The 27465-nt window shown below is 40.7% G+C and overlaps 1 protein-coding gene across 3 annotated transcripts in view; it reads right to left on the bottom strand.

Annotated features, from left to right (window-relative positions):
• Positions 1-475: 475 nt before the first annotated feature.
• SLC12A4 (solute carrier family 12 member 4) overlaps positions 476-27465 on the bottom strand; it is a 48024-nt gene continuing 21034 nt past the window's right edge. For all 3 annotated transcript variants that reach the window (XM_068150492.1, XM_068150494.1, XM_068150493.1), the window contains exons 4-24: positions 20999-21145; positions 20346-20400; positions 19642-19772; positions 19026-19267; positions 17149-17363; positions 16037-16201; positions 15853-15951; positions 13551-13608; positions 12135-12309; positions 11619-11737; positions 11035-11133; positions 10596-10715; positions 9767-9871; positions 9278-9446; positions 7985-8180; positions 7123-7292; positions 6818-6949; positions 6612-6719; positions 5482-5666; positions 2719-2852; positions 476-1639 (exon numbers count right to left, since the gene is read on the bottom strand). In XM_068150492.1, the coding sequence (XP_068006593.1) occupies positions 1548-1639; positions 2719-2852; positions 5482-5666; positions 6612-6719; positions 6818-6949; positions 7123-7292; positions 7985-8180; positions 9278-9446; positions 9767-9871; positions 10596-10715; positions 11035-11133; positions 11619-11737; positions 12135-12309; positions 13551-13608; positions 15853-15951; positions 16037-16201; positions 17149-17363; positions 19026-19267; positions 19642-19772; positions 20346-20400; positions 20999-21145 (2916 nt within the window). In that variant the 3' untranslated portion in view covers positions 476-1547. The remainder of the gene's footprint in view (positions 1640-2718; positions 2853-5481; positions 5667-6611; positions 6720-6817; positions 6950-7122; positions 7293-7984; positions 8181-9277; positions 9447-9766; positions 9872-10595; positions 10716-11034; positions 11134-11618; positions 11738-12134; positions 12310-13550; positions 13609-15852; positions 15952-16036; positions 16202-17148; positions 17364-19025; positions 19268-19641; positions 19773-20345; positions 20401-20998; positions 21146-27465) is intronic.

Below are 27465 nucleotides of genomic sequence, written 5' to 3'. Positions count from 1 at the left end.
CAAGCAGGAGTACTGGCACCAGGGGATTGATGCAACCCGTATAGCAACTCCATGAGCACACGGGTCAGAAATGTGTCCATCTCTACCTTTTTTCCTGTACTGCAAATGCACCCCACAGAGGTGAGCTCACACACGACCCTCAGACAGGATTAGTGCTTTCCCAGACAGCCAGAAATCAGGGGGGAGGTTACCAGCCTGTGTGTTCCATAGTCCACAGGTTTGAAGGTCCACCTGGCTAATACAAATGGTAGGAACTCCAGAGCCTTTACTTACTTGAGCACACCTCCAGGCTGCTTCAAAGACTGAGCTGACACCTCTACTATGCAGTATATGCGCCAGTGGAGTGAGCACCAACACAACCCCACCATCCTCCCCTCACACACTGGTGCTGATAGGCTGTGGTGAGCTCACAGCAGGGAAGTGCAGATGGTGCTTCCCTACAGACTTCACCACAGCAGACAAAGCAGAGAACAGGTTCAAAGTGTATGCAACATTTTATTGAAAAAATACGAATGTTCTGTACATAAAGTACAACTTAATGGGCTTGGTAAACTCTCCAGAGACTTATTGGTTAATATGGGTCTTCTTTTCTTCTTTTTCCTCTAAGGGTATAAAGCATATAACGAAGCAGCAGGTCCCCTGTACTTGTGCAAGTGCAATCCCATCGCTGTGTGTGCAGCATAGCACCTGGCTCTACAGATGGGACTCCAACATGCTCAATGTACTTTGATGGATGGTCTGCAAGAAATTCAAAGCATAGAAGAACTGCACAGGACCAGTCCTTCAATCCACTAATGACTCCAAATTTGTGGTGAGATCTCTTATTGTAAACAGTCTGCATCTGCATATCCAATATTTCTGACAAATAAATACAAAAATAAATAGGGATCTGGCCTCACGGAACCTCAAGTCTCAGAAGCAATACAGTTTGTAGCAAGCTACATACATAATTTCAACTATATCAACATAATTTATTTAAATCTCTATCAATAAATGTATTAAAAGTATAAATTCTTACCCAATACTGAGAGTTTAGTTCTGGAAATAAACCCAGAAAAACGAAGCTTGTTTTCAGTCCTCTTACAATTTAGTGTGCTCTTAGAAAACGCTTTCTGGCTGAACTTCAGCAGAAACTAGCTGCTATGTAATGTGATTCTAACCCCCAAACCTAATATAAAAAGCTTTGAAAATCTTTTTACAGTAACCGGCTTTCATGTCCTAACTTTACATACAGTTACTAAAAGTACTGCACACAGCAGTGCTGACTAAAAAGAGGTTTAGTATTAGCTACATGCACAAACGCTGGAGTACCAAAGCAGAAACTGAGTAACGTGGCAGCTTCGCGATGAAGAATGTTTGCTAATTGGTGGTGTAACACTACTGCAATCCCAAACGATATGTATGTTGCAAATGGAAGGACAATGAATAGGACTGGGTGAGGAAAAAGTTAGGCAAAAAAACCTTTTTTTTTCTTCTCCATTTACAACTGGAATGTCTGTTATCGTCAAGAAGGTTAATGCAGACCAGCATTAGAAGCTCATCCTAAATCAGGAGTAAATTGTGATGACTTCTCGGCCTCCACCTCTAACAAGTAGTACTCTCTCCAGACCCTCAGTCAAGACTTCAAGAAACTCCATGTCTGTTTCAGTTAAGTCAAGGCCAAAAGAAATGTTGAAACCAAAATGCATAGTGATTACCCTCTGGTTTAGGTTTATAGGGCAAGGTTTTGGTAACAGGAAGGCTGCAGGGGCACCCTCTGTGAGATGAGACCAGGGGCTACCCTCATGTAGGACAGAGCAAGTTTCAGTTTTCTCTAAATCAAACCTGCCACTGTTCAAATCTGAGTCTGTCAGTGATGCTGGTGGCACCAGGTTACACACAGTCCCTCCTGGCTGCTTTCCACAAATATGGAGTGGTTTTCAGTCAGAATGGCTCAGCCTCTCCAGGGAAAGGTGAAGGGATAAGCATCCTCACCCATAACCTCAATTTTCAGATCTCTCCTAAGCTGTAGTAGCTATGGATAAAAACCCCATATGCTAAGAGAAGCGTTTATCCTTTCTTGGGCCAGCACACTACCGTGAAGCAGACATTACCACCACTGTTAACTTAGGAGAAAACAATCCTGTCTGTGATTTGTGACTTCCAACATACATTGGTGTGAGCCAGTGAAAGGCTTGCTAATTTAATGGTACAAACCAAGGCTGAAGAGCAGCTGTGGACAGAGAATTGCCACACCAACACACTCACCAGATAATAACCCACAGCTCTGGCCTTGCTTAGGGACACAGTGCAAGCATCCCTCTAAGTGTCTAAATAGCATGGGTCTGAATGTCAGTCTTAGAAGAGCATTGTGCTGAGAGCTAAGGTCCCAAACTGCAATGTCTATGAGTAGGAGCTGTTCCTGAATTACCTTCACTCCTTCAGGAATTCCTGTTCATTCCAGTGCAGACAGAGCACTGCCTGCTGTGAATGCCACTTTAAGAAGCTGCTACCTCCACTCTTGAGAATTTAGTTAAATAAATTAATAAAATAAGAGGCTCCCAGAGTAGCCGCTGACAACTTTTGCTATAAGCAACTGTTACCCAAGAGCCACAAGCCAGAACCTTCCACTCAGTAGACACGCTGTCATACACTACAGCTTGAGAGTGTTTGTAGAAAAAAAGAGCACAGACTAAAGAAAGTTCTTCTATGTAGACCAGGCCTTTCCTGAAAGGATACAGTTTTCATCACCATCAGTATTCTTCGGAGGACCAGGCATATTGAGGAGAACAAGTCTGGCATCATGGGATCTATTTACAATAACTTCATTTAGCTTCACTGCTGTGTGCATTCTTCGGACATTAGACTGGTTCCTGCAAGAGAAGCACATTTGGATTTACTGTTAGAAACATGCCTCTAAAAGCTGAATTACTCAAAAGGCCTTTAGAAGCACACCTTACAGCTTCCAAACACTTTGTTAAATGTTAACACAACACACAGCACATTTTTTCCAAAATTCATGATAAAGACACAGAAGAGATTTCAGAGTTGTTTAGGTACTGCAAGTCCATTGGTTTTAAGATTCCTTGGAGTCTAGCCTTCAGTTTGTGAAGTTATATTGCTCTTCAGGAAGAATGTTTTAACAAAGATTATTTAGTCTGTCTTGCATAAGAAGTTAAAAGGCATTTGCACAGAGAGACATGCTCTTGGACTGTGGACACTTGTGACTGCAGAGCCTTTCCTTCAGGCAGCCTGCTCTGGATCCTCTGACTGCCATGGCAGCACAGAGCACACATCTCTCTGGACTCGATACTGAAAAACTCCTTTTCAGAGACCCATCAGAATCAAGCAGAGGACCAGCACTGCTGCACTCAGTCCACACTTCCCATGAGGTATACTCGTCTCCATCGTAAACAGCAACTGACCGCTCCAGAGAAAACCTGGTTCTCTTACAGGGCTTTCTGCAGGTGTACAGTAAGGATTTTAACCTTCCCTTCAGCTGGACACTAATCAACCTCTCTCCCTGGTTATTAACAACATAACACTTGTGGCCCAAGTATCTTTAACACCTCAATGTGAGTAGCCAGTTGGTTCAAAAGTTCTGGGAGAGAAGGAATAGACACAGCATGGTATCATAAGCATCTGCTCCTCAATAATCCAGGCTAAGAGAGGTAACAGGATGAATTATTCAGAATATATTGTCACAAAATAACACAAAGTCCTGCAGGAACAGAAGTGTCCTTCAGGGATTTTCAGCCAGAGAATGTTTCCTTCCTGGAGGAAATTGACCTTTATTTTGGAAACATAAAAGGAAAAGCAGCACAGAAATAGATTTATCAAAGGGAAAATCTATTTGCAGCTTTGAGGATTTTCCACTTGTTGCTTTCTCTTCTTCATTTTAATATATCAAAACTAAGTATCAGTAGAAAGGAATCAAGTAGGAATCTGTAGTTTTGTTAAATCAATTTTACGTGTTATGAGTGATAAAGTCTTCAGCAACCTTGCTGCTCTTTGTAAGATTTAGCTTTGCAAAGTATTTTATACAGACAGAAAATAGATGTAATGGTAAGAAGGATGTTTATTACACTAACAGCATAATTCACGCCCTGTGAGTTTCCTCACTGTTATTTCATGTTCTTATTTAATTCAGAGCAAACACATCCGCTGCCTTCACCACGTCAGCTTCAGAAAGTCAGGGACAACACAGAGGCCAGATTGTGTTTACAGGAAGTGAAGAAGAAACCAGCACCAGAAACTACACTGTTATTAACTACTTCTAGTTTTGGGAAAGAAATTGGAAACTAAAGGTTTGGTATTCTCTAAAGTGGCTTTTAAAACTGGCGTCTCCTCAGTGACTTGACAGTGCAGGCTCTAAGAAAGGGTTTGTTTAGCACTCAGAAACTGCCAGAAACAACATCATAGCAGTGTTGGGGAATGAGAGCTTCTCTGAATGAGTAATATTTCCCACTTCTTGTGTCATACCCTGCTTAAGAAAATAGGTTCAGACCTGTAATTGTTTTCTATCCTAACTTAGTTCTTGTCTGGACAACTCTTGTAGTTTGTTATGTGCTATTTATAATGATACTTAGCTTAAGTGGCCAATCTTGCTCGCTTTAAAAACATTACTAAGACTGCTCAAATATAATTCCTTTTCTTTTCTTCCATAATTACACAGAGCTTTCTGCTTCTTGTTGAGAAAATGAAGTCTTCCCTTTCAACCATCTTAATGTACTTCTAAGTTAAGTAACAAACTTACAAGTTTTCCCACTCTCTGAAAGCATGGAAGAGGAAAAAGTACAGGTAGTTAATACCAAATTCAGTAGAACTTCTATAGTATAATGCAGCCCAAATTGGATTGGAATTCTCACTGATCTATTAAGAAGAAAAATCTCAATCTTTGCCAAGTATGCAAACCTTGAGTGAGCAAATTCTTCGTGTAAGATGTGGTGCACCAAAGGGGTGACAGAGATTTGGACATTTTTCTGCAAAGCCAAGAGAGCTTTACTTTCAGCTGTCAAAAGGGGCACGTGGCAACATAATGCTGTTGTCAGCGCTTCTGCAACAGCAAATCTGTCCTGAAGGGTTTTATCACACTCATCCTCTGTCCACAGCCACTCATCGCCATCGCCTCTTCCTTGCTGCGTCAAACATCTGCACTATACATCAGACAGTTCAATTAGTCCTGTTTCTAATTCTGATTTGGTCAGTGAAATTTTGAGCCTCGGTTTGAATTATGTGTTTTCTTGAGGTACTTGAGAGACGTAAGGGAAGTCACAACAGGATTTAACAGCTCCAATTTAGAATTTGGCTACACCAAGTAAAATACTGAGGGCTGTGTACCCAATTAGTTGGAGAATTCTCAGGGGGTTAACTGCTGACTTCCCAGCACTCAGGTCTCAATGTTTATTACGCAAGCCTGAAAAAAAGGATTAGGAGACAAAGGAAAGCACAGCACATCCAGAGTTTGCGGAGGGGCAAGCTGTTGACTTAGGCAAGACTCACGGCTTAATGCTGATGAGATCTCTAAAGCTTCCCACAGCACTGCCCCGGTTCCGCTTCTCAGCGTCACACTTCTCTTTTGTCCAGGTCATCTGGATGTTCTCAGGAACTGGGTCCCCTTCATCTTCTTCATCTGAGTAGAGGCTCTCCAGACGTGCTATTGAATGTCTGTCCTTTACCAGCTGAGCCTAAACATGAACAAGGTGAACTCAAGAGACTTGATTTTGCATTCACTAGTTCTATTTAAGCAATGAAAGACTTTTTGTTCCATTTTATCCTCTATTCTGTAGTCAAATCAGCCTTTAAGGCATCCAATACAGCCAATAATTTATCATATGAAATAGACTTTAAACAGCTCTGATGGGTGTAAGCCACACAGAATTTGGACTAACGGAGGTCTGTATCTATACATGATGAAAAAGGCAGTCAAGCACACATCATGAGGGACCAGGCATTAGAACAGACTGCCCAGAGAGGCAGTCTGTCCCTGGAAGTGTTAAAAAACCAAACGTGTAGAGGTGACACTTGTGGACATAGTTTAATGGCCATCGTGGTGTTGACTGATTCACACTTGATGATCTTAGAGGCCTTTTCCAACAATGTTATGATTCTATACACAGTCTGAAACAATGAACAGGGCTGACTCGAAGCTGACAAAAGTTAGACAAACACATGCAGAAAAAATTAAATCATCTGCACCTTTCACTGTTACATGTCCCAACAGACCAAAGTGGAATGAAATCCTCAGTAGGAAAGTAAGATATATGATAAATTGAGGCAAACCCTGGACATCACGTAAAAAGGTCAGGGCAGGGTTAAGACTTAAATCCTCAAGTCTCTGAGCATCATTTACATGGAAGAGGGGAATACAAATAATTTCTACAGCACATATACTGCCATAGCTTCCTCCCCAACCTAGTCATTTTTAGCACAGCTTTGTAGGTACAGACAGGCTATTCAATGACTACAGACAATTCTGGGAAATAAAGCTACACTAAAAGTACTCCTGCACACCTCACACCTTGGGAATACAGGAGTTATATTTTAGGGAACAGCTATATAAAACAGTACTAGGAAGGCACTTTGTGCCATCCACCTCAGCAGCTCATAGCAATCAACCACAAATGACATACCTCCCTTTCCCTTTCTGTTTTTGTCAGCCTCATCTGTCTCAGCATCTGAGATCTCTGCTCCATCATAAGAGTTCTCTCGTAAGTATATGCTGAAATATCACTATTGTGCTGTCAAAATAAGAAAAAAAAAAATTGTGCTTATACTCAGGCCATAACCCAATAGCACCAACTGCACCATGAAGTGAAACCCAGCTCAAATCCCTTACCATTTCTACCACTTCTACCTCTGCCTCTATTCGGAGTTGATAGAGAAAAGTAGCCAAGTCCTTCTTCATCTGAATGCTGTTATCATCCATCTGAGCTACAGTAAAAATCCTCATTTTGCATTTTCTCCAAACCTGGTGAGGAAACAAGCTCTCAGTGTTTGAACTAATAATATTTTGCTGTACAAAACAGAAACTGTTCAATATATTCACTCTCGTTCATCAGGCTCTACTGTCGCACCTTGTTTCTTTATACTAATGCACACAGATGTAGTTGGGTGACAAACATTCTTTGGCTAGCTCCTTACTTTGTGCTGCTTGAGAAGAAAAGGAAGCAACATCAACATGCCTCCATCATGCACGATCCACCAGACGTCAATGTTGCCTTCGTTGTAACGCTCGTGGTTGCTGGGGTAGAAAGACACATTTTTGGGAACCAGCAGAGCTAAATGAGCTGCAGTTGTGCAACGAACAGTACCTGCCAAAATGGGGAAGAACACACAGTTACTTCCAGTTCTGCAAGAGTGAACTATGGCTTAAAGGAACAACAGGAGTTACTCACTGAGAAAATGTCAGCAAACCGTGGAAGTTACTGCTTACATTAAGAAAAGTGTGTACAGCAAGGCTTGGATAGACAGGTTAGGATAAAGCAGAATTACACAACAAAAGCTCTGCTTCAGGTTAGAAATAAAAGCAGCAATCTTCAAAGCTAAGGATGAGGAGAAAGCATCTACTGTGCTCTAATTTGACAGAGTTAAGTAATTGGGTCACAGGGGAAAGGCAGGGATTTATGCAAGAAGTGCATTAGCTCCAGTAGTGAAGAGAGATGGACAGGTTAGGACCTGTGAAGACAGACATTATCTAGGAAGTAATTTATAGTTTGCCATAAAAACAGTCTCTCACAAGTCTGTAATTCTGCAAGCATTCATTAGACTGATGCACTTTAGCTGCTAGATTAATCTTTGAAGAGCTTTCACAGGTCTTCTACTTATAAAGATTGGTATTCCAAACAAATACCAGTGTTAAGGGAAATCATCTATTTCACAAGCAACTCTAGACAAAACTAACTAAAAACCCAAACCAATTTCACAAGGATTCTGTTAAAACCCCCTGTATATAATAAAGATCTCTGTTCACCGTGTTTAATCACAAAGAACCTTTAAAGCTCACCTATGAAGGTCTTCCATGACCTTGGATCTTCACTTTGTCTCCAGCCGTAAGGCCATCCCAAAACCACAGTGTTATGTTTCATGCCACCTAGTCCACAGGACTGGATCAAGTGGGCAATTCCTTCTCGAACTTTATTGGCTACAACTACTTGACAAAATCCTTTCACCTTCTCAATGTCCATCATATTCTTAATAGTCTGCAAGACAGACAAGAGGAAATCTCACAACCAAAAGTAACTCTTAAGTGTTTCTCCATCATGTGATTATAGTGTACATTCCTGGTTCACATGTCCACAGGTAAAACACATTCAAAGTTCTGCTCATCCATTCGCCTTACTACAATAGAAGAGAAAATACCCACTGACAGTGAACAATACTTATTTACCAAACACATAGTTCCCTTCCAAACATAATTATTCCCAACAGATTAAGATAAGAGCTTTCTGGTTTGTGTTATAATCTGTTTTTAACAGCAGTAGTTAGTGATATCTGTGTTACTATCTAACTTTCCATTTTCTAATCCTAAACCACCATTTTAAACCCAAGGTAAACTAACTTCATTCAGATTTCCAGTTTCAGATTTCTCTGGAACATGCTGTGGTGCTGTAGTCAATTTACAAATACAAGCATCCAACTCCATATACCTGTCAGGAATACCATATCCTTTATTTGTTTAAAAACTAAACAAACTTGTTCAGCACACAGATCTATGGATTAGTTTCCCTTTTATAATAGTTTTCCTGTACAAAAAATGCCCCTAGGGAACAAAAAGTGATGTGCTGGCTGACATTACACAGATATAAACAGAGCTGTGATGTCATGTTCACACAGTAAGGAAGATGAAATGATTTATTACTTAATTGTTAGTACCATCCTTCAATGCTTAGTGTAATAAATTTATATCCCCACTGAAGGGGACAGCACATTGGCTAAGTTTGTGGTAACTGACAGTTACTGAAATGTTTCTTATTATGTTCAGAAAATTCACTAGTCCTCTTCCCTCTGTTAACCAGCACACATCAACTTCCATGGTGATTATTTCTTATAAATGAGGACAGATGTATGCAGCATAACTGTTTACACAACATGCAAGTATTGATCTTATATTTCCAAAGCCATGAGTGGCAGCTGAAACACATTTGCAGGCCCTTTCCTGAAGAGCTGTAGTATTACCTGGCCAGGCCTGTATTTCAAGGAAGCTTTACTGATAGGCCTTTTTCCCATGTATGATTATGAAGCTTCTAAGTTACCTGCCCACTCACCCCTTTTCACTTAAGCAATTTAAGACACCGACCTGTTCAGCAGCCTGGGCTTCTCCATAAGTTTCCAAGAAATTCCCTTGTATCACTGATCCTATGATAGTCAAACCTTTGCCAGCTTTCAGCTGGGATGCAAACGTTAACAGTCTGGGGTATTTTACATGCAGATCTTCATCAAGTTTCAGAAGCACCAGCAACTGAGGCCTGGAGAAAATAAAAGGCAAATGTGTTTTTCAGTAAGTCTTTTTAAAAAAGGCACTGCTGAATATCTGCCTCTCTCCTCCTATCAGTTGTGCTTGAATCTGAACTCTGGAACAGCACATCTTTTCTGCATCTTGCACACCAGAGGGAGTCTAGTTGATATTTTATTTCTCTTGATACAAAGCAGATTTGAAAGACAGAGAATTCCGCTGCATTGTTTTGTCAGCTGTTTTAAGTACAGCACCTTGTCTGCAGTCCAGTTTAATTCCCTAAGTGTCAGTAGATAATCATGACAGTGCATTTTCTTAGTCTACAATGAGTACCTCCAGTTCTTCGTGTGTGGTGGGCCCTCCTCCAGCCTCAGTAAGGCGTATCTTGCTGCGCTGAGCGAAAGGCCTCGGATACCATCACCCCATTCCTTCTCTGCACTGTGGAGAATACACACTTTAGCCAACAAGGCTAGGGTTGCATGAGCATTTAGTTGCACACTTACAGTCATGCTATAGAGAAATCCTTACCCTATAAGTTTAGTAATGTTATTCATAGCATGCCACACATGCACATTTATCATTTGTATATGTATATGTGTGATACTTATACATATATCACATGAGAAAGGCAAATGTTTCAGTCAAATGTACACCATACCACCTCCACCCTATTTAATTTGCAATCAACACCCCACTGCAGAGAACACTTCCCAAGCTGGAAGACACAACAGAAACTTCAGTAGTTGATTTGTTAAAATTAGGTTATACAACCATTCTGCAGCCTGAGCACTCTATCTGGTAAGAATGACCTGCAGAGTCAGCTTTTCAGGGACTGTTCTAGACAGACCTTTGCACCACATAAACTGGCTGCCTTCAGGAGTTCTGGGCCTGAAGTAATTACGTGAGATAGACAGCAGAAGGACAGATCTCAACCAGGGTTTCTGCTTCCTGTTACTCAAATTTTACCAAATGCATTTAGAGGCTTAACAACAAAGCACTTCAGGAGCTGTTGTTTGGCACTGACACAAGTAAAACAACAAAAAAAGTGAACTAATAAGGGAAACACTAAGTCCTGTCCCTGGAGAGTTACTTTTCCTAATATGACAGCTAGAAATAATTCACAAAAATCTCTCCTGCCCTTTTCTACCCAGTTAATACCTACCCTTGGTACTCAATGTACTTGTAAATCATTCCTGCAATAAGCATAGCTACCAAAGCATAATACCAAGATGAAATGAACATCAGCGCCAGGCAAATACTCATGCCTAAAAATGAGAGGGCCCTAAAACAAAAAGCAAAGATTAAATTAGTAAGTACTGGGGTAGAAAAGCTTAAAAACAGTTAATTATTCTGCTGTTCTTTTTTCATTGCAGTGCCTATTCTGTACCAGCTGTGAAAATAAAGCTTCCAGTGGATCTCCCCAGTCCCTGACAGTTGCTGGAATGAAACTCTCACGCCATAAAAATATCTGGTTCTGGTCCACTACGAATATTACATTGATGTACTGTTGTCTAGAACTGGTATCCACAGACATGAAACACACCCACAATCCCCCACAGACATGTTGCAGGAGTTGTAGGTTACAGCTGCTTTCTGCTTACCAGTGATAGTACTTAAATCGGGGCCGCCAGTTTGGAGTTCTAAGAAGTGTTTGTACTGCACATGCTAGATTAACAAAGAGGTAACACATCAAGAAAAACCTGCAGGAGCAAAAAAGCAGAAAATCTTTTAGCACACACATTTATAGATTCTGGCACATACTACAGTCACACGATTTACAGTCAAAATACAGCTGCTCTGCCATGTGTCACTATCCCTCTGGTTTTTATTAGCCAGAACTAAGGAGTTTGAACAGTTTTTTTGACTGGATAGAGTTAGACCTACCCATAACATCAACATGGCCTTCACTCTGAAATGAAAGTAACATTTTCCCATACACAGTAACAATACAGATATACTATAACCATATTTATTCACAGAATACTCCAGAGCAGAAACAGATTTGTATGCAGAGCCTGAAGTCAGAGAATTCATAGAAATAATAACAGTGGAACTCTGGCTCCAGTAATTTGCATTACTGGTTTAAAATATGGTTCTGAAAAGCAATCAAATTAGCAAAACTCAAGAGTATCACTTTTTCTTTCCCCTCCCCCTCCCCTTAAATAGTAACTGCTCTATTTCTTACATTGAAAGAATTGGAGCCACCATGTCAAGAGAAGCAATCAGGATTCCCAGCTCAGCAATTAATGCTGTTAACAGAAGAGCCCATGTCGGTTCCCCATTGGCTTTTCCATGACCAAAAATCTGAAGAAAGAGAAACATTAAGCATAGCTTCTAAGGATTTCATATTGTCATGGCAAAAAAACCACATTTAAAAACCTAGTAGCAATTTTCCTGTATTCTTTTCCCTAGAGCAAGGAAACAAATTATTCTAATGGCTTTTTGTGCTTCACTGAATTGATGTTAAGACTTCTTCATAAAAATTACCATAAGTGTCTATTCAAACCCCTTCAAAACATTCCTGGTTAGTAACCAAAGAAAGCAAAGCATTAAAAAAAAGTAGTATCAGCCTTTGCTTCAATACTTGCAAACTAGGCAAGCTAGATCTGATTTCCAAGAGCATCAAGTGAAATAGCTGGTTAGTTACTCAATACAGAATGCCTTTTGCGGGGGATTTGCTTTGTTTCTAACATGTACGGACCCAGAGGAAAGGGATGATGTTGTCCTTTGCTATGGCCTGCAGCAGCCGGGGCGCGCCAGTGAGGCTCTGCAAACCCGCTCCGCAGGTGGAGAAAAAGGATCCTATCACAATGACCCATGGCGAGGGCCACGAAAGGGTGCCAACCACCAGGTTCTTGTTCACTGCATCACCATACCTGCAGAGAGCAACCAACAGACAGTCAAAGGAGCATCTTGAAACTCACACTTTGTTCACCCAGTGTTCTAAGATGTCATTTGAATAGATTTACTTGATTATAAAATATAAAAGTAACAAACAATGTGAGTTATTTTTAACACAGGAAGTGTCAGCAGCCCAATGGCAACAATTCAAACACTCCTGATTATGCTATGATCACAATATCATTTTCTACTTTCACCTGAAAAGATGCAGTTCTTAACAACAAATACAAAACAAAAAAATCCAAACACTCAAACAAACAAAATAATGCTTAAAATAGCCCAAACAATTCCAGTATCAGAAAACTCAGCTAAAGACTTTGGGGTTTTCTAGTTTGGTTGGTTAGTTTGACTTGTTGATTCATTTTTTTTTTCCTCCCAGACAATTATATTCATAAGCCTCTCATTGCTTGTCCACTGGAAAAAAGTCCATCAGTGTGAAGAAAGTGGTCAGAAAAAGCACTGGCAAACACTGGTGCTGGGAACACTGCTAGTGGTTTTACAGACAGAAACATCTGAGAGCTAATAATCTGAGGGTGGAGATAACCCAATACCAAGCTTTATCCAGTTACAGATGTCTAACCGGGTTTCTATGCAAGTGATACTGTGAGTATCACTACGAGCAATGCAACATATGGAGGTATCAATGTGGGCTATCTGCCCGTCTCCACATTTTTCTTTGGTATAGGTCAGGGAAAGCACTGGCTGTTGACTAAGGGGACTGTGGTCAGCAAATGTAAGAAAGACAGAAGAGAGTTTCCAAAGAGTAATTCTGAATTCAGGAAAAAATAAGGGGAAAAAAGGTTCATGTGGAGAAGATGGCTGGAAAAAAAAAGGGGGAAAAAAGATTTTGTTGTTTTGCTTCTTGCTTCTCTCAGGAGGAAGAGTGTAGAAATCTAGAGTTCACTGTAGTTTCTGCTAGGGATCTGGAAAGTCTATGTCAACATAAGAGAATATATTTGGGAGGGGTGGGGTGGAGAAATTAAGAGACTCAATGGAGTATCTGAGGGAGCCATGCCAGAAAATATCCAATTGCAGAAAGATTCCCAAGGCATTGTTTACAATTTATTTACATACAAACATGGCTTAAAAGGCACCCAGAAATAAAGCAAAAATGAAAATAAAACAAACAAACAAACAAAGAGGGAGAGATAGGAAAGAACCTATCTTCCCCACCAAGGAAAAAAAGAAAGGAGAGCACTGAAGCTGTAAAACTTACTTATCTCTCAGGACCACACCTTCTATGCAGGCTCCAAACAGTAAAACACAACTGAAGTCTGGAGTACAGGGAGTGCTAAGGAAACAGGCTTGAATAGGCAGATGACAACCATCAGAGAAAGTATTGTGGAACATTCAGTCTGTGCCTCTGTCCTACAGCATTCACACTGCGGTGTTTCCAGAAGTACATGGTGAAGCTGGTGAGTAAACTGATAATCTCACTACTGATACACACCATCTAACACCACAGTGACAGTTACTTCTCTAAGTTCCATTTTATCACAAAAGATAATTTTTAAAGGATATAACTTCAAAGGAAGTAATTTCATAGGATATGTTGATTTAATCAGCTGGTGTAGAACAGAAACTGGTATTAAAATATCTTTTCTCTCTCCTCCTCTTGTGTCTGAAGCTATTTTGAACATACACAGCAAATGATCACCTTGCCCTTTCTCATTCATGGCATTCACATCACCAAGTCTTTGAATATTGAGTTATGAAATGAGAAGAAAGTTCTTCACAGAAAGAGTTACTGGCCATTGGAATGTGCTGCCCAGGGAGATGGTGGATTCACTGTTCCTGGAGGTGCCCAAAAAAGAACTGGACATGGCACTTGAAGCCATGGTTTAGTTAGTCATGAGGTGTTGGGTGATAGGTTGGACTTGATGATCTCTGAGGTCTTTTCCAACCTTATTGATTTTATGAAGTTGTACTATTTCCATGCTGGGGGGTATAAAATACTTCAGAAGGATTTTGGATTGTGCATTTCAGTGAGGTTTCTGATCTTGTGATTTACATTTACATGAAGGGTTAAATCCCAAACTCTATCCCACAAATCCAATTGTAAAGTACAAAGGGTATTAAAGGGGGAAGATTGATAATCCTGAGAATTTCATAGAATCATAGAATTGTTAGGGTGAATTTTGGTGTAAACCTTCCACTGGGTGGCGTAGGAATATCTACATATAAAGTTACCCACCACAAAATCAGGTTTGAGCTGCAAATACTTCAACGCTGAAGCTGGGGTTACATCTGTGACCTGCTGTATTATTTATTACATTCTTAGGAATTGCAGGCTTCCTAACACAGAGTCAGTTCCCAAAGCAACATCTGGAAAAGGCTGTGCTTCCAAGGAGCTGGGACAAGTGAGTCGGGATCCTGCTTTACAGCTTGGCAATTTTTGACAGAAAACAGGTTTGAAACAGCAGAATTTCAAGGAGTCACCATCTTGGCCACCTGCCCTTTGGGTGGGAATTATTCAGAAAGCTCTTAAAAACAAGCTTTTAAGTCCATGCAATCACAAATAATTCCCCTCCCCCCCCCCCCCAATTTCCTATGTTGGTAAATTGTAGTTTAGGACACCAACAGCTAGATGAAGCTGAAAGACCTTGGCTTTACCTCTTCTCTAGCAGGACACAAGAGGAAGACAGTCTTTCCTAATCAAAGCTCCTGTGGTCCTAAGCCCTCAAGAGTTTAACCACACATGAAATCCACAAACTGCAACTAGGACAAAGGCTGTTCACAGACTCAGCACCCAGAAATCTGGTATGAGGAACTGCCTCATATTCTGCAAGTTAAGCACTCCAGTCTCAGTGGAAACAGGCAGTGAAGCTCACTGCTGAGCACTGTGTGTGTAATGCTTCCACACCTGCCACGTGGGAATGTGTGTAAGAATCATGGAGAAGGATCAATCCAGACAAAGGTGTTCAAATCCAAGAGGGAAAAAACCCAGCAATCCAGTTCTGTAAGCGGATGCAAGATGATCTTGTTTCACTGACTTCAAAGTAAATACATAATGTCATTGGTACCAGTGAGCAGCTGACTCTACACACAAACCTCCCCAAAAACCCACACATGGGGAATACCTCATGGAATTTCTAACTCACATTTGTCTTGCAACATTCAGGAAAGCCTATACTCCTTGACATCACTCAACTAAAATGTGGTTGGTTGGTTTGTTTGTTTTTGTTTTGTGGGGTTTTGTTGTTGTTGTTTTTCTTCTTTAATAAAAAAGACAATGAAATGTATGATTCCCCCTAATTAAAGCCTTCCCTCATCTTGATAGTCCATGGCATTCCAAATAAAAATGTTTATCTGTACTCCACCACCCTGAAAAGCTACAGATCACTGCGTAGCCAAGAAAAGCAATGGAAATGCAAGAGAATAGGACTGGTCAGTGAGGAAAAAAGGAACCAATCTTACTCATACTGATCATACAGTCACCCAAAACCAGCCCACAAATCACACACAGCCATTCATCCGAGTCACAACGTGCCAGGACTCTGCTCATTTTTAAAGGATACAGACTAGCGATGTGGTGACAATAGCAAGAATTGTTCCAACAGGGATGGATTTCTGTGCATCTTTGAGGTCCCCTGATCTGTTTGAGCCAGCCATGATACCTGAAAATACATTTTGGATATAAGATCATGGAGGAGAGGAAAGCTCAAGAGACCCAAGATGCCCCTTCAATCCCAGTATTCTCACCAGTCACTGAAGGGAAGAAGATGCCCACCAGCACCATGAATGAAGTAGCTATATCTGAAAGCACATAGAGGTGAAGGTTGCTCTTCTGGCCTGCCACATCAACAGATGGGTGGTGTGCTTTCTCCAGGATCTCTCCTTTCTCCAAATAATTGCTCCATAAGTTCTCTTCAATGTTATTATCACACCACAGAAAAAAGAAAAGCATATTTTGGTTCAAACCTGTTCTCATCATCATGGGTCCAAAACTGAAGACTACACATGCAGTGATCAACACACATTAAGACCTACACGTTACGTGAATGAAAATTTACGCTGCATGCTTTTAAGGGAACCTGTAACAAAGCCAATAAATATGTATGGATAGCCTGCAGAAGTCTAAGTGCTTTTTATCCTGTATCATTACTAAACTTAACCTTATTTTACCTTCACACCTGTTTTAACCCACAGAAGTATCATGACTATTTTCAGTGAACCACCATACCCACAGGCAGGAGCTCAGAAAACCCAAAACTGGCCAGCTTGCTGAAAACAGATTTGTTCTTTAGATAGTGAAAGAATGACAAAATTAAACAGCTGCCATTTGAAATGTCACCAATAAACATTGAGTCCATTTCAGAAACCAGACCTCTGCATTCTGTGAGAACAGGCACTGAGCAGCTGTTCTCTGGAGCTCCTTTCAAAAAGGAGCTTTGCAAGGATATTATAATCAGGAGCAGGCAAAGAAAAGGTACACTGTTTTTATACAAGTACTCTTATCTTTCAGGACATGATCTTAACCTGTCTAAAACGGAGAGTCATAGTGACAAAGAGCTTTGAAAAACTAACAACTTGCTCATATTAGTACAGCTTATAATTGGAGCTGACTTCCTGCTGAAATTGTGAGATGTACAAGGCAAATTCAATCAATTTTACAGCAGACAAGTACCATATCAGGACAAAAGTGCCCCTGCTCTTTTTAAAGATTGTAAGACTTGGGTTTCTTTACTAAAGATCATTTGCTTCACTGTAATTACATTTCTTCAGTCCTTTCTGAACCAGCAGGGAACAGTTCAACCCATTTCAACTGCTCAGCATGCCTCCTCTTTAATAGAAAAACCCCTATGCTGTCGTACCTTTTAAAATGCCACTAGCAGCTCCTGGAATTCCTGCTATCTCTGAGACGTTGTTATATAGGAAATATTCATCACAGTTCTCAGTGGTCAAGTTGGTGGTGTGGCAGAAGAGCTCCCAAAGCTTAGAGGCCACAGTAATGTTATCCTTAACAACTGTTTTTGCACAAACGTCAAACTGATCTCTTGACAAAGTCCTGTTGCCCAACATGCAAATCCTGATGGGAAACATTGAAACCAATGTTAGAAGGAACCAAGCAAGCAAAAGTCACCCTTCCCCGTAATTCTTCTTTCATACCATGGAGACCTTAAGTTGCTCTAGCCTGCTACATCACTTCTCAGTTTCAAAAAGATGCTGGCAGCAGGACAAACTGGCAGTCCAATTACTAGGTACTGTAAGTATCTACAGGTATTTGGAATCCCACTCTCCCAGTTTCTGTACACCAGTACTGAAATGACTCTGACTTTTCATCTTCAGAATCAGGAACATAAATGTCAATCACAACAAGCCAATGTTCTTATTGTCATAATATGCTGTGAACAATCATTAAAATCCTCTAGTGCCTGCTCTGTTTCACCTAACCACAAGTGTGGTTTATTCCAGCGCTGAAGAATTGTAATCCACTTCCCCAAAGACGGTTCCACAACACATGGGAATTAAACCTCACAGACTGCTGCCATTCAAATTCCCTTCCCAGTGCCAGAAAACACTGACAGGAAAAAAATACTGAAAAATATATTGTTTCTTCCATTTTAATTCGTTTAATAGTTTCACACATCTTATAAATCACCAAGGCCAGGAAAGAGACAGGTCCTTTCCTGTTGGGTTTTCAGACTTTTCTGTAACTCCAGAAGTGTCTTCCTCTCCAGAATGAAAAATAAATACAGTATCTAGTTACTTCACCAAAAGTAAAAGGAACACAGCTCAAGGAAGAAAAGAGAAAGATAGGCAGAACATTCGAGAACAGTCCAAGAGATAATGAGGGGGAGACAGAAACATTGTTTTATTTTTACTGCTGTAAACCTGCCACTGCTGTAAAACATTATAATCATTGGGCCCTAAATGTCTAAAGGGAGCACTTGAGGGTTGCAAGTTCTTAGTTATGGTCACAACATTTTCAGATGTGACTGACTATGCAGACTCAACTCCTCTATTTCTATTCCCCTCTTGTCAGCAGTATCAGGAAATGCTGTTTGCCTTTCTGGTGAAGCACACATCTCCACATTGCTGCTACAGCTCCCAGTTTAAGAAACATGTCTAGCTGCCAACATGCCAGGGAGCACATGTTGTGTGCAGAGCACAGCTCCTCCTATGCAACCTCTGCTTTCAGACTAGGGAAGTTTCACTGGAGTCTCAGCATGGCCCCCCCATTGCCTCCCACATTCCGAAGAGATGCCCTGTTTCTCAGCAAGCAGCTGCATCACACCACCAGACTTTCCAACCACAAAGGCAGCACATCATCTCTGACTGGTCTGGGGAAACTGGACTTGCCAAATTGCTTCCTGCAATCTGCTGTAAACAACCCAGCAAAATTCTTGCTAAAATTTAACTCCACAGCCATAGGCCAAGACACCAGATTATCTTTGCAGGAAACAGAAGTGTCAGCCTCCACCAATCTACACACCCACAAAGTTTCATTCTACCAAACACTTTAAGAACACAATAATGCATTCATTTTAGCCTAAGAAACTTCTGTTCCATGAGCTCTGCATGTGGCAGACTATCATGGTCACTATATACAGCTGAAAAAAATCTGAAGTAACTCACAAAAAAGGTAGCTATGACAACATATTAGGCACAGGTTTTAAGTAATTTCCACAGAACTCCACCTTCCAGACCTGTAGTCAAAGCTATTTCCCCATCCAGAAGTATTACTCACGGAAATTCAGGTGGATCAAAGATGGACTTGATAGCTCCAGCATAAATGGACAGTATGGATATCACTACGCAGGCCAAGAAGAGGGAAGCAAATTTGTTCACGTATTTGACACCTACAAAAACCACCACTGCCATCAGGATGAGGAATACAGTCCCATATACCCTCATGTTGTTTAGCATAGCACTGGACGCATCATGGGCGCCGGAGGGATGAAAAATTGCTGCTTGTGGCACAATGTATGTCTAAAAAAAAAGAAGAAAGCCAGCTGAAAGAACACAGGAAGAGAATTCTGTCCATGTTACTGTAGTGATCTCGTATTTATACTACAAATGTGCATCACCTTCTGATCTGTAACATGTTCTTCATCAGGAATCTTCAGTTATAGGAAAAGCCCATTCTATGTCAGTAGTATGACTAAGCCAGCTTCATCAATGATGAGCATGTGCCTTTGACTAAATCACACTCCATTTATGTTTTCACTATGGCTAAGCACTTGTGGTACAGAACTGGACACTGAGACTCCGGAGACCTTCTGTGCTTACACGTGGGGCAAGAACACTGGGGAATTTCCACATGCTATTTGTCATAAAACTAGGACGACTGCAGTACTACTCACCAATAGAATCTCAATGGCACCAAGGATATACATTGCTCCTGCAAATGTTGTTCCCAAGTAAAAGCACAGCCCAACAGCTCCACCAAACTCAGGGCCTAATGACCTGGAAATCATGAAATAGGACCCACCAGCTACAAAACAAAACAACAAGAACAAAGAGTAAAATTATTTATTTGTTTACTGTTATAAATATAAAAAACCCACAGCAAGACCTTTGAGATCATCAAGTCCAACCTATCATCCAACACCATCTAATCAACTAAACCACGGCACCAAGCATGCCATCCAGTCTCTTCCTATACACCTCCAGTGATGGTGACTCCACCACCTCCCTGGGCAGCACATTCCAGTGGGCAATCACTCTCTTTCTATGAAGAACTTCTTCCTAACATCCAACCTAAACCTCCCCTGGTGCAGCTTGAGACTGTGTCCTCTTGTTCTGGTGCTGGTGTGTCTGATTTTTGGGGGGGGTTCTATTGAAGTATCTTTTTGTTAGCACAAGGGCAACTATAAACCAAATAAATTAATCTTTAGCATAATTGATGCTAAGAAGACATACTGGATACAGACAGACACTACATATGAATTCAGACTTTGTATCCTGGCTCAAGCAAATTTATCTGGAATAAAGCCATATTAACAGCTCACTGCAACTCTTTTGTTGTTTTTTAAACAAAAGTGAGAGGTTTGCTTACTACACATACCTGGAACAACACCATTTGTGGCAATAGCACTCATTGATATGGTTGTCAGCATAGTCTGGAGAAAACAAGGAAAAGGAAGCAATTGTATCATAGCAGTTTTTAAAGATAACTCATCTCTTGGTGGAGCAAAGCTGCTACTGCCTACACAATACAATATTTCTATTTATTTTGCCTCAGCGGGTCATTATGTGAAAGAAAACAAGGGTAGGATGAGTTTAATCATCATGATGTTAAGACATATTTGCTTGACAGATGACTTTATCAGGTCAAACAATGGGTGCCAAAAGACAAAGCAAGATAGAAGAGTGCAGGTGTCCCTATTTCCACAGAGCTAACAACCAAAAAAGGCTAGGCCAGCGAGTGATCTAGGCAGCTGTGACCTGGGACGAGCACACAAAACAGCTGTTTGCTGAACAAACATCATTTTTAAGACTGTATCTACACTAGATACAGCTTACAAGTTTAGAAATACTACTGAAAACAGAAGGATAAAGGAAAGTTTAAAAAAGAAATCACAAGGCTACAGACACAGCCGAAGTGTCTGGCACAAAGATGGCTTTTCTTTATACATGTGTCTGTAATGCAGCCTCTCCAGTTTTCTCAACAGTTTCACAGAGGTTATGTCACAGGCATTACTTTACCTATATACTTACACAGCAGCAGCAAAGTAGCACAATCAGGAAGGACTGAAGAACTCCAGCCATTCCTACCATCCAGGTCAGCCGAAGGAAGAGAATAACCCCAAATATATTCTGCATGCATGGTAAATACACCCCCATGAGGGTGCCCATGCTGGGTGACTGAGGGGAAACAAAAACAAACAAACAAATTCATTGACATCCATTAACTGCAATTGTTCAAAGCACAGATGAGCAAAACCCCTATAGTTTCTGGTTTTCAAATGGCAGAAATTTAGGAAACATAAGCTAAACACACACCAATACATTACAGAACATGGAACAAACTCCAAAGCCACAGATTTCTCAACAAACTGCTGACCCTATCCCATCTTCACAATTTAAGTAATTATACTCAGTATTCAACACTGATTGTAACAACAGATGACACACATTTGCTGTGTTGTAGAACCAGGGAGTATAATAGCAACTGAATGCTGCAGACCCCAAGTAAGCTCCCTCAGAGGTATCTCCATGAGTCATGGAAAACATGTAATATTACAAGTAGAAAAGATCTGGATGCAATTTGGAGCTATATATAATGTATTTTCTTCTATTTTATATATTTTATGCAAAGCAAACTATTCCAACCTTTCTTATGCTTGATGCATGTTTAACATCAGACTCTGAATGACTTCTGACAGCGCCAAGTTAGTTACGTGAATTCACAGGAAGCACACAACCCAGCATCTTGTAGAACTCTCTTTTGCACAGCTCGTCAGAGGATGGTCACTTCCAAAATGATGAGGTCAAAACACCACTGCTAAGGGTTTTATTACAAGGAATATAAAAGTGTTCCCTGCACTGGTACACCCAGCACCAGCAGCATCTCAGAGACCCAGATCTCTACGGTTTCATGTCAAGGTATTTCATTGCTTTTGCTTTCTGAAGTTTTCTTTTGCATTTAAAATTATACAGAATGCTGAAGCACAGGAACAGAGAGTGTAACTTCTCAAAGGCTCATTGCTTTTCATACTTCCTTCTATAAATAAACCTGAATTCCAAAACACATTACTGATAGATAGCATTTAAAGATACCCATCAACAGTCATTTAAATGGGGAGGATACTAAGAGGAGATGAGAACACTTGTTCAAATTTGACTCCACACAGCATTAACTAAATGCAAAAATAAAGAGGTCAGCTGCACCCTTACAGACAAATTAGTCATGAAAAAGTACAATGGCAATTAAGACAAGCATATGACTCTTAAAGCCATAAAACAACTATCCTGAACTTTGCTCTTGCCTTGGCTTCAGTATGGAAGAAAAATTATTTATCTAAGGTAAGTCAGGAGCGTATCTTATTACACACATCAAAATCCCAGACAAATCACATGGTTACAAAACCACAGATCAAAATAAGCAGCCTCAGAATTTAGTATTTTGACTTGCAGTTCCATGTAACAAATGGAAATTTCCTCATCTTCATCTGGAACCTGCTCTGCTAGAGATAACTGACCACTGTGCCCAAGAACATGATCTGAACAGTTTTTTTGTTAGAAAAAACAGGTTTTTCTGCATGGTTTTTTTTTCTGAATCAGTGCTGAATTCCTTGTGTGACTAAGGGTAAATCAGATCAGCTACCTCTATACACACTTCAACTCAGGTGAACCTCCTAAAGTGGGCAACAGAGCCAAACACCGACAGTTTACAATGGACTTACCCTATGAGACCTACCAGTGTGGGGCCAGAGAGCTGTAACTCAGCTGTTGCAATGATACAGCACTAAAGCCCCCCTGAAACATCACCTGCCATTTGTACAAACATTGCCATCCTACAGAACTAACCTCATCAGCTTTGTCATGCTTATGCATACGGACAAAGAGAATTGTTGTCTTCTGATACCAACAGAAATGACACTTGCACATAAGTATTCTGGGGGTTCAGGAGGAGACTTGATGGGGTGCTTGGTGCCATGGTTTAGTTGTTTAGGTGGGTTGGATTGGTTGATGGGTTGGACACGATGATCTTGAAAGTCTCTTCCAACCTGGTTGTTTATTATTATCCTGGTAAGGATTTTTCAATGAGTGGTTGGAATGCTACACTGGTTGAGGATCTTCTCAGGGTGGTCTTTACAGTGTACCTGTTTCCTCAGGAAGGGGAGGTTTAAATATTTTTGATTCAAACACCTTCATCTGATTCACATTGTCTCATCAACAGCATTAGTGTTTACTAAATGAGAAAGGAATAAACATTGGTAGGCAGTGTGGAAATTTTGCCCTCCATAAGGGCTTCCTGTTGTCACATCAGTGTTCTCTTTGCCCTTCTTAAAGGGATATTCCACGAGATATTCCATTTTGTCATCTCTCTGACCATTCATCTGTCAGTCACCCCTCTCCACAGATATTCCATTTTGTCATCTCTCTGACCATTCATCTGTCAGTCACCCCTCTCCACCATCTCTGAGCCCAGCAGTAATGTGGTCAGAGGTAAAGGTTTTCTAAAGGGTTTGTTAAAACGGGCATCTGAGGAAAGGAAAAAAGCTCAGTCTACTGCTTCTACACATGACAAGCAGGTGGAGCACAGTTCTTACATGCTCTATATGACAGTCTTTCAAGTACTAGCCAAGTAGGTGAGTTTTCAGCCTGCCTTTTACACATCTCCCAACATCTGCTTCCCCTGCATAAGAATTCACCTTAGCTCAGCTCTTCTGCCCTCAGTGGTCCCTGCAGTTTTGCTCTACTGTTCATTATTTTCTTCTCTTCCTCCCTCTTAAGTGGCATCTTATGCAGATCAAATTACTGGCTAGCTTCAGCTACAGAGGAAGAGAAACTGTATAGCTGCAAGCCTACTGCAGAGCAGAGCAGCCTAGGAAATGTATGTGCCTGCCTGCAGGTAAAACCCAAGCCACAACATTAGTAACTGCACTTCAGGCATAAGAGTTTACTCTGGATTTCCTTACCCGGTGCAATAAACATACTGTTATGAAAGAATGAGCCACACATACTACTTGAACCAGCTTGCCCACACAAATATTTAACGCCAGCAATCTGCAGTGACTTCATTGTTTTTTAATAGCATCTTATAATCACTGAATGATCCTAAACCAGTGCTGGTCTGAACAGAACACAGTCTGGCCTGACAAGGGCATTATCTTCAGTCTCAACAGATACCAACAGAAAAATTTAAACACCTCAGATGCTGCAGAAAGAAAACAGAACACAGAGACCTTCTGAAGAATGCTGGGTTAACTCAACCAAGAAGGAAGAGAACAATCTCGAAAACAGTCTCTCTTTCAGTGAGGCAAATGATGTGCCTGTTCACTCTAATCAGCTGCAGACACATAATTGACACAAATATTGATCTCAGTCTGAAGGACACTCCATTGTGCCAGCATGAGAGGTTATCACAGCACTTGGCTGCAGGGCTTAGGGACATTGATCAGTGATGACAGCTCTTGCCGTTGCTCTGTAGTGTGAGGACAGAAGCAGTGCAGAAACAAACTGCCTTATTAAAGATACATGAACTAATATAGTTAATTTAATTTTTTTCCAGCATGCCAAGGGGGTATTTTATACCACTGCATCTATTAAGTACTTCAATAGAAGATGGTATTTAGAAAAGATAAAAAGCAACCAAATTTCTACCCTACTACATCAAGTAGTGTGAATTTTACCTGATGTGCATCTAACACTGGATGCTGCTATCAAAAACATTTGTGGGAATGCTGACACAGGGCAATGTGTTTATATTAAGCTATTTTGCACTGAAATTGTCCTGATCTCCATTTGCATCTTCTACAAACTGCAGCAATTATTCCAAGAGATTAGAAGCAGAACAGTCACATAATGTATTTTCCAGAGCTGGTGGAAACATTCAGGTCTTTTTCGGTCTTGTCACTGTAGAAAGCAGGTACTGACAATCATGATCTCCACAAGCTAAAGCACATCATTCTCTACTCCTTTAAGCTTAAAATTTGGAAGAGAGGTTTCTTGTGTTCTGTACTGCCCCTCAGGGAATCAGCCATTTCATGTGCACACAACTGCCTTGCCTCTTTTGTGTGTGTCTGTGTTTCTCTATTTGGTTTGGTGTGGTGGTGTTTATTTTCGGGTTGTTTGTTTTTTATCTGAATGGATATGATTTGGTGGGCAGGGGTGTGCTAGGACTTGGAAAGGTATTCACTGCAAGATGAACTGCATATTCATTGACTGAAAGGACTGCTTTTTCTATTCCAGTATTGAATAACAGTTCTAGAGTCTGCTCACCTTCCTCGTTCCAGTTCTTGTCTAAAAGACGACAGTGACACACCAGATCAGGAAGCTTACCTTTTGTTACACTGGCTGGGAATGGATTTGCTGGGAGTATCCAGTACAGCACTCGAGTCAGTTAATGCTGGCACCTAAAACCAGGACCTGCTTCATGCTGGGATGGATAGTCCCACTTCTGTACTAATGGTCAGATGGGACAAAGTAACAGCAGGGCATCGATTTATTCCTTGAAGATGATTAAAAACGAATGTGTAGAAGAATCCCATCCACACAGTTTCTGGCTACCTTCAGTCCATAGCATTGCACAGTTACTGCGTTTGAATTTCCCGAGTTTAATGGTTATAATTATTGCCCAAAGTGATACTCAACCTTCTTATATTCTGCAATATGTTTAATTTTTCATATTGCTTATGGCAAGAGAAGGGAGAAGACATTCAATCCACAGTTAGGATACTGCAGCTGATACAATTTATCCCAGAGACTGACATGCTAGGCAAAAAGTCACTGCAGTGTTTACACAGAAAACACCAAGATATTAATACAAGAGGATACTGTCACTTTTGGAATGGTTACCCAACCCATTCCACTAAAAACATCAGAGAAGTATGTGAACATGCACTTTTGAGACATGGGAAAGCGCAATTCAGGATGACCCAGACATTAAACCCGAGCTGTGTTTAACACAGAACCGTAGCTTTAACAAGGACAACTGACCATTTTTTATGGCAGCAAACAGCTTGAAAATCTGCAAGTGTTTACAGCAATCATACCTAGGTGTAGAAACACTAACAGCAAACCTTACATGTTATATATTACTCTACCAGGGATTTAAAACAACTTCTCAGTTATAACTTGTTTGTTTCTTGCACCATTTTTACCTTAGGAAGCAGTACTGCATTTACTTCAATAAACTTTACACTGCAGACACATTACCAAATTCTCCCAACTCTTTTTCCTACAGGGACATAAGAGACTCCCTTTCACACTAGACTGCATGTTACCCTGGTGTTCAGGCAGGCAGTTAATAAGGAAATAAACAGAAAATGTGATCAGATCTTTCTCCAAATAGTAAGGACGCTACCTATTGAATCTCCCCACATTCAGCTGTGGATTGGGTAACAATCAATATACTTTTGACAGGAAGAGGCTGAAAATTACTTTAGATTATGCATTAACACTGTATTTACAGCTGGTGCCTACATTATTCGTACCAAAAAGCATGCTGCTGACGTATCAGTGACATGAAGAGAAAAAAAACCCTTCAGACATACTCAGCAAGTATGACACAAAAGAAATTCACAATTAAGAAGTTTAAATTACTTTTTGAAGTAAGCTTATAGTACAAGAATGCAGTTGCTGTTCTCAGATGACCTTTTCTCTTGCAATGATCTTACATTAACCACAATACTACAGGACTTTCCTGCACATGGTCTCAGATAAAACTGAATTTTAAGCTTCATTGTTGACTAAAAACTTCATGAACTCCAGTAACAAAACAGTGCAGAGCGAAAAACTGGAGTGCAAAGGAGCTAGAATCTGGTGTGCAGCATGGGGTAACAAGCATTCTCTTTGAGAACAACCTGATGGTTTTCAACATTACAGCTTCCATTTCTTTCAGGAATGACACAAACTACAAGATCTGTAGAATTCAGGTGTTATCTTAGCTCCTGGGAAAACTTTCTTGTGATAAAATCTGCATGCAAAGTGACAGGCCTGCAAGTGCCATAAAATGCAACCATGCCACTTGAAAGTTAGCACTAACTGAAACACTTGCCTGGCTGTCACAGCACTGAAAAGAACACAAGAGTTTTATCAGGAGGGCTGTGTTCTAACTACTAACAATCAAACTCCACCCTCTAGTTAGTTATTACAAAGCCAGCCCAGATGGACTAACCATCTAAATTCAGATCCTTTGGGGCAGAATTCAGCTCCCTAAGTGCCAAACACCAGGGCTGCCCCAGGGTGTCCAATCTGACCTCCACCCACCACTCTAGAAGGGTGTTGTCTTCAGCAGAGATGTGTCAGATACTGCTGGGCAATTAAAACAGCACTAGGAAAAAGCAGGTGTTTGGCTTTGCTGTTTGTTCACAGCTGAAAGCCCATCCTCTTTAACTAACTCCATACCGAGTGTACGGAAACTGCGCCCTTGAGAACTGTTCTTAAACCACTACATCTGCCCCAGTTCTTTGATAGCAGCTGGTTACCTACAGAGTTCTAGGTTATTTCTTTGCAAC

This window comes from Melanerpes formicivorus, unplaced genomic scaffold (genome assembly GCF_026170545.1).
Source record: "Melanerpes formicivorus ecotype bairdi unplaced genomic scaffold, bMelFor1.0.p_v2 SCAF_20, whole genome shotgun sequence".
Classification (NCBI taxonomy): Eukaryota; Metazoa; Chordata; class Aves; order Piciformes; family Picidae; genus Melanerpes; species Melanerpes formicivorus.
Note: the sequence above shows the minus strand (reverse complement) of the source record. Positions and strands in the feature narration are given on the sequence as shown.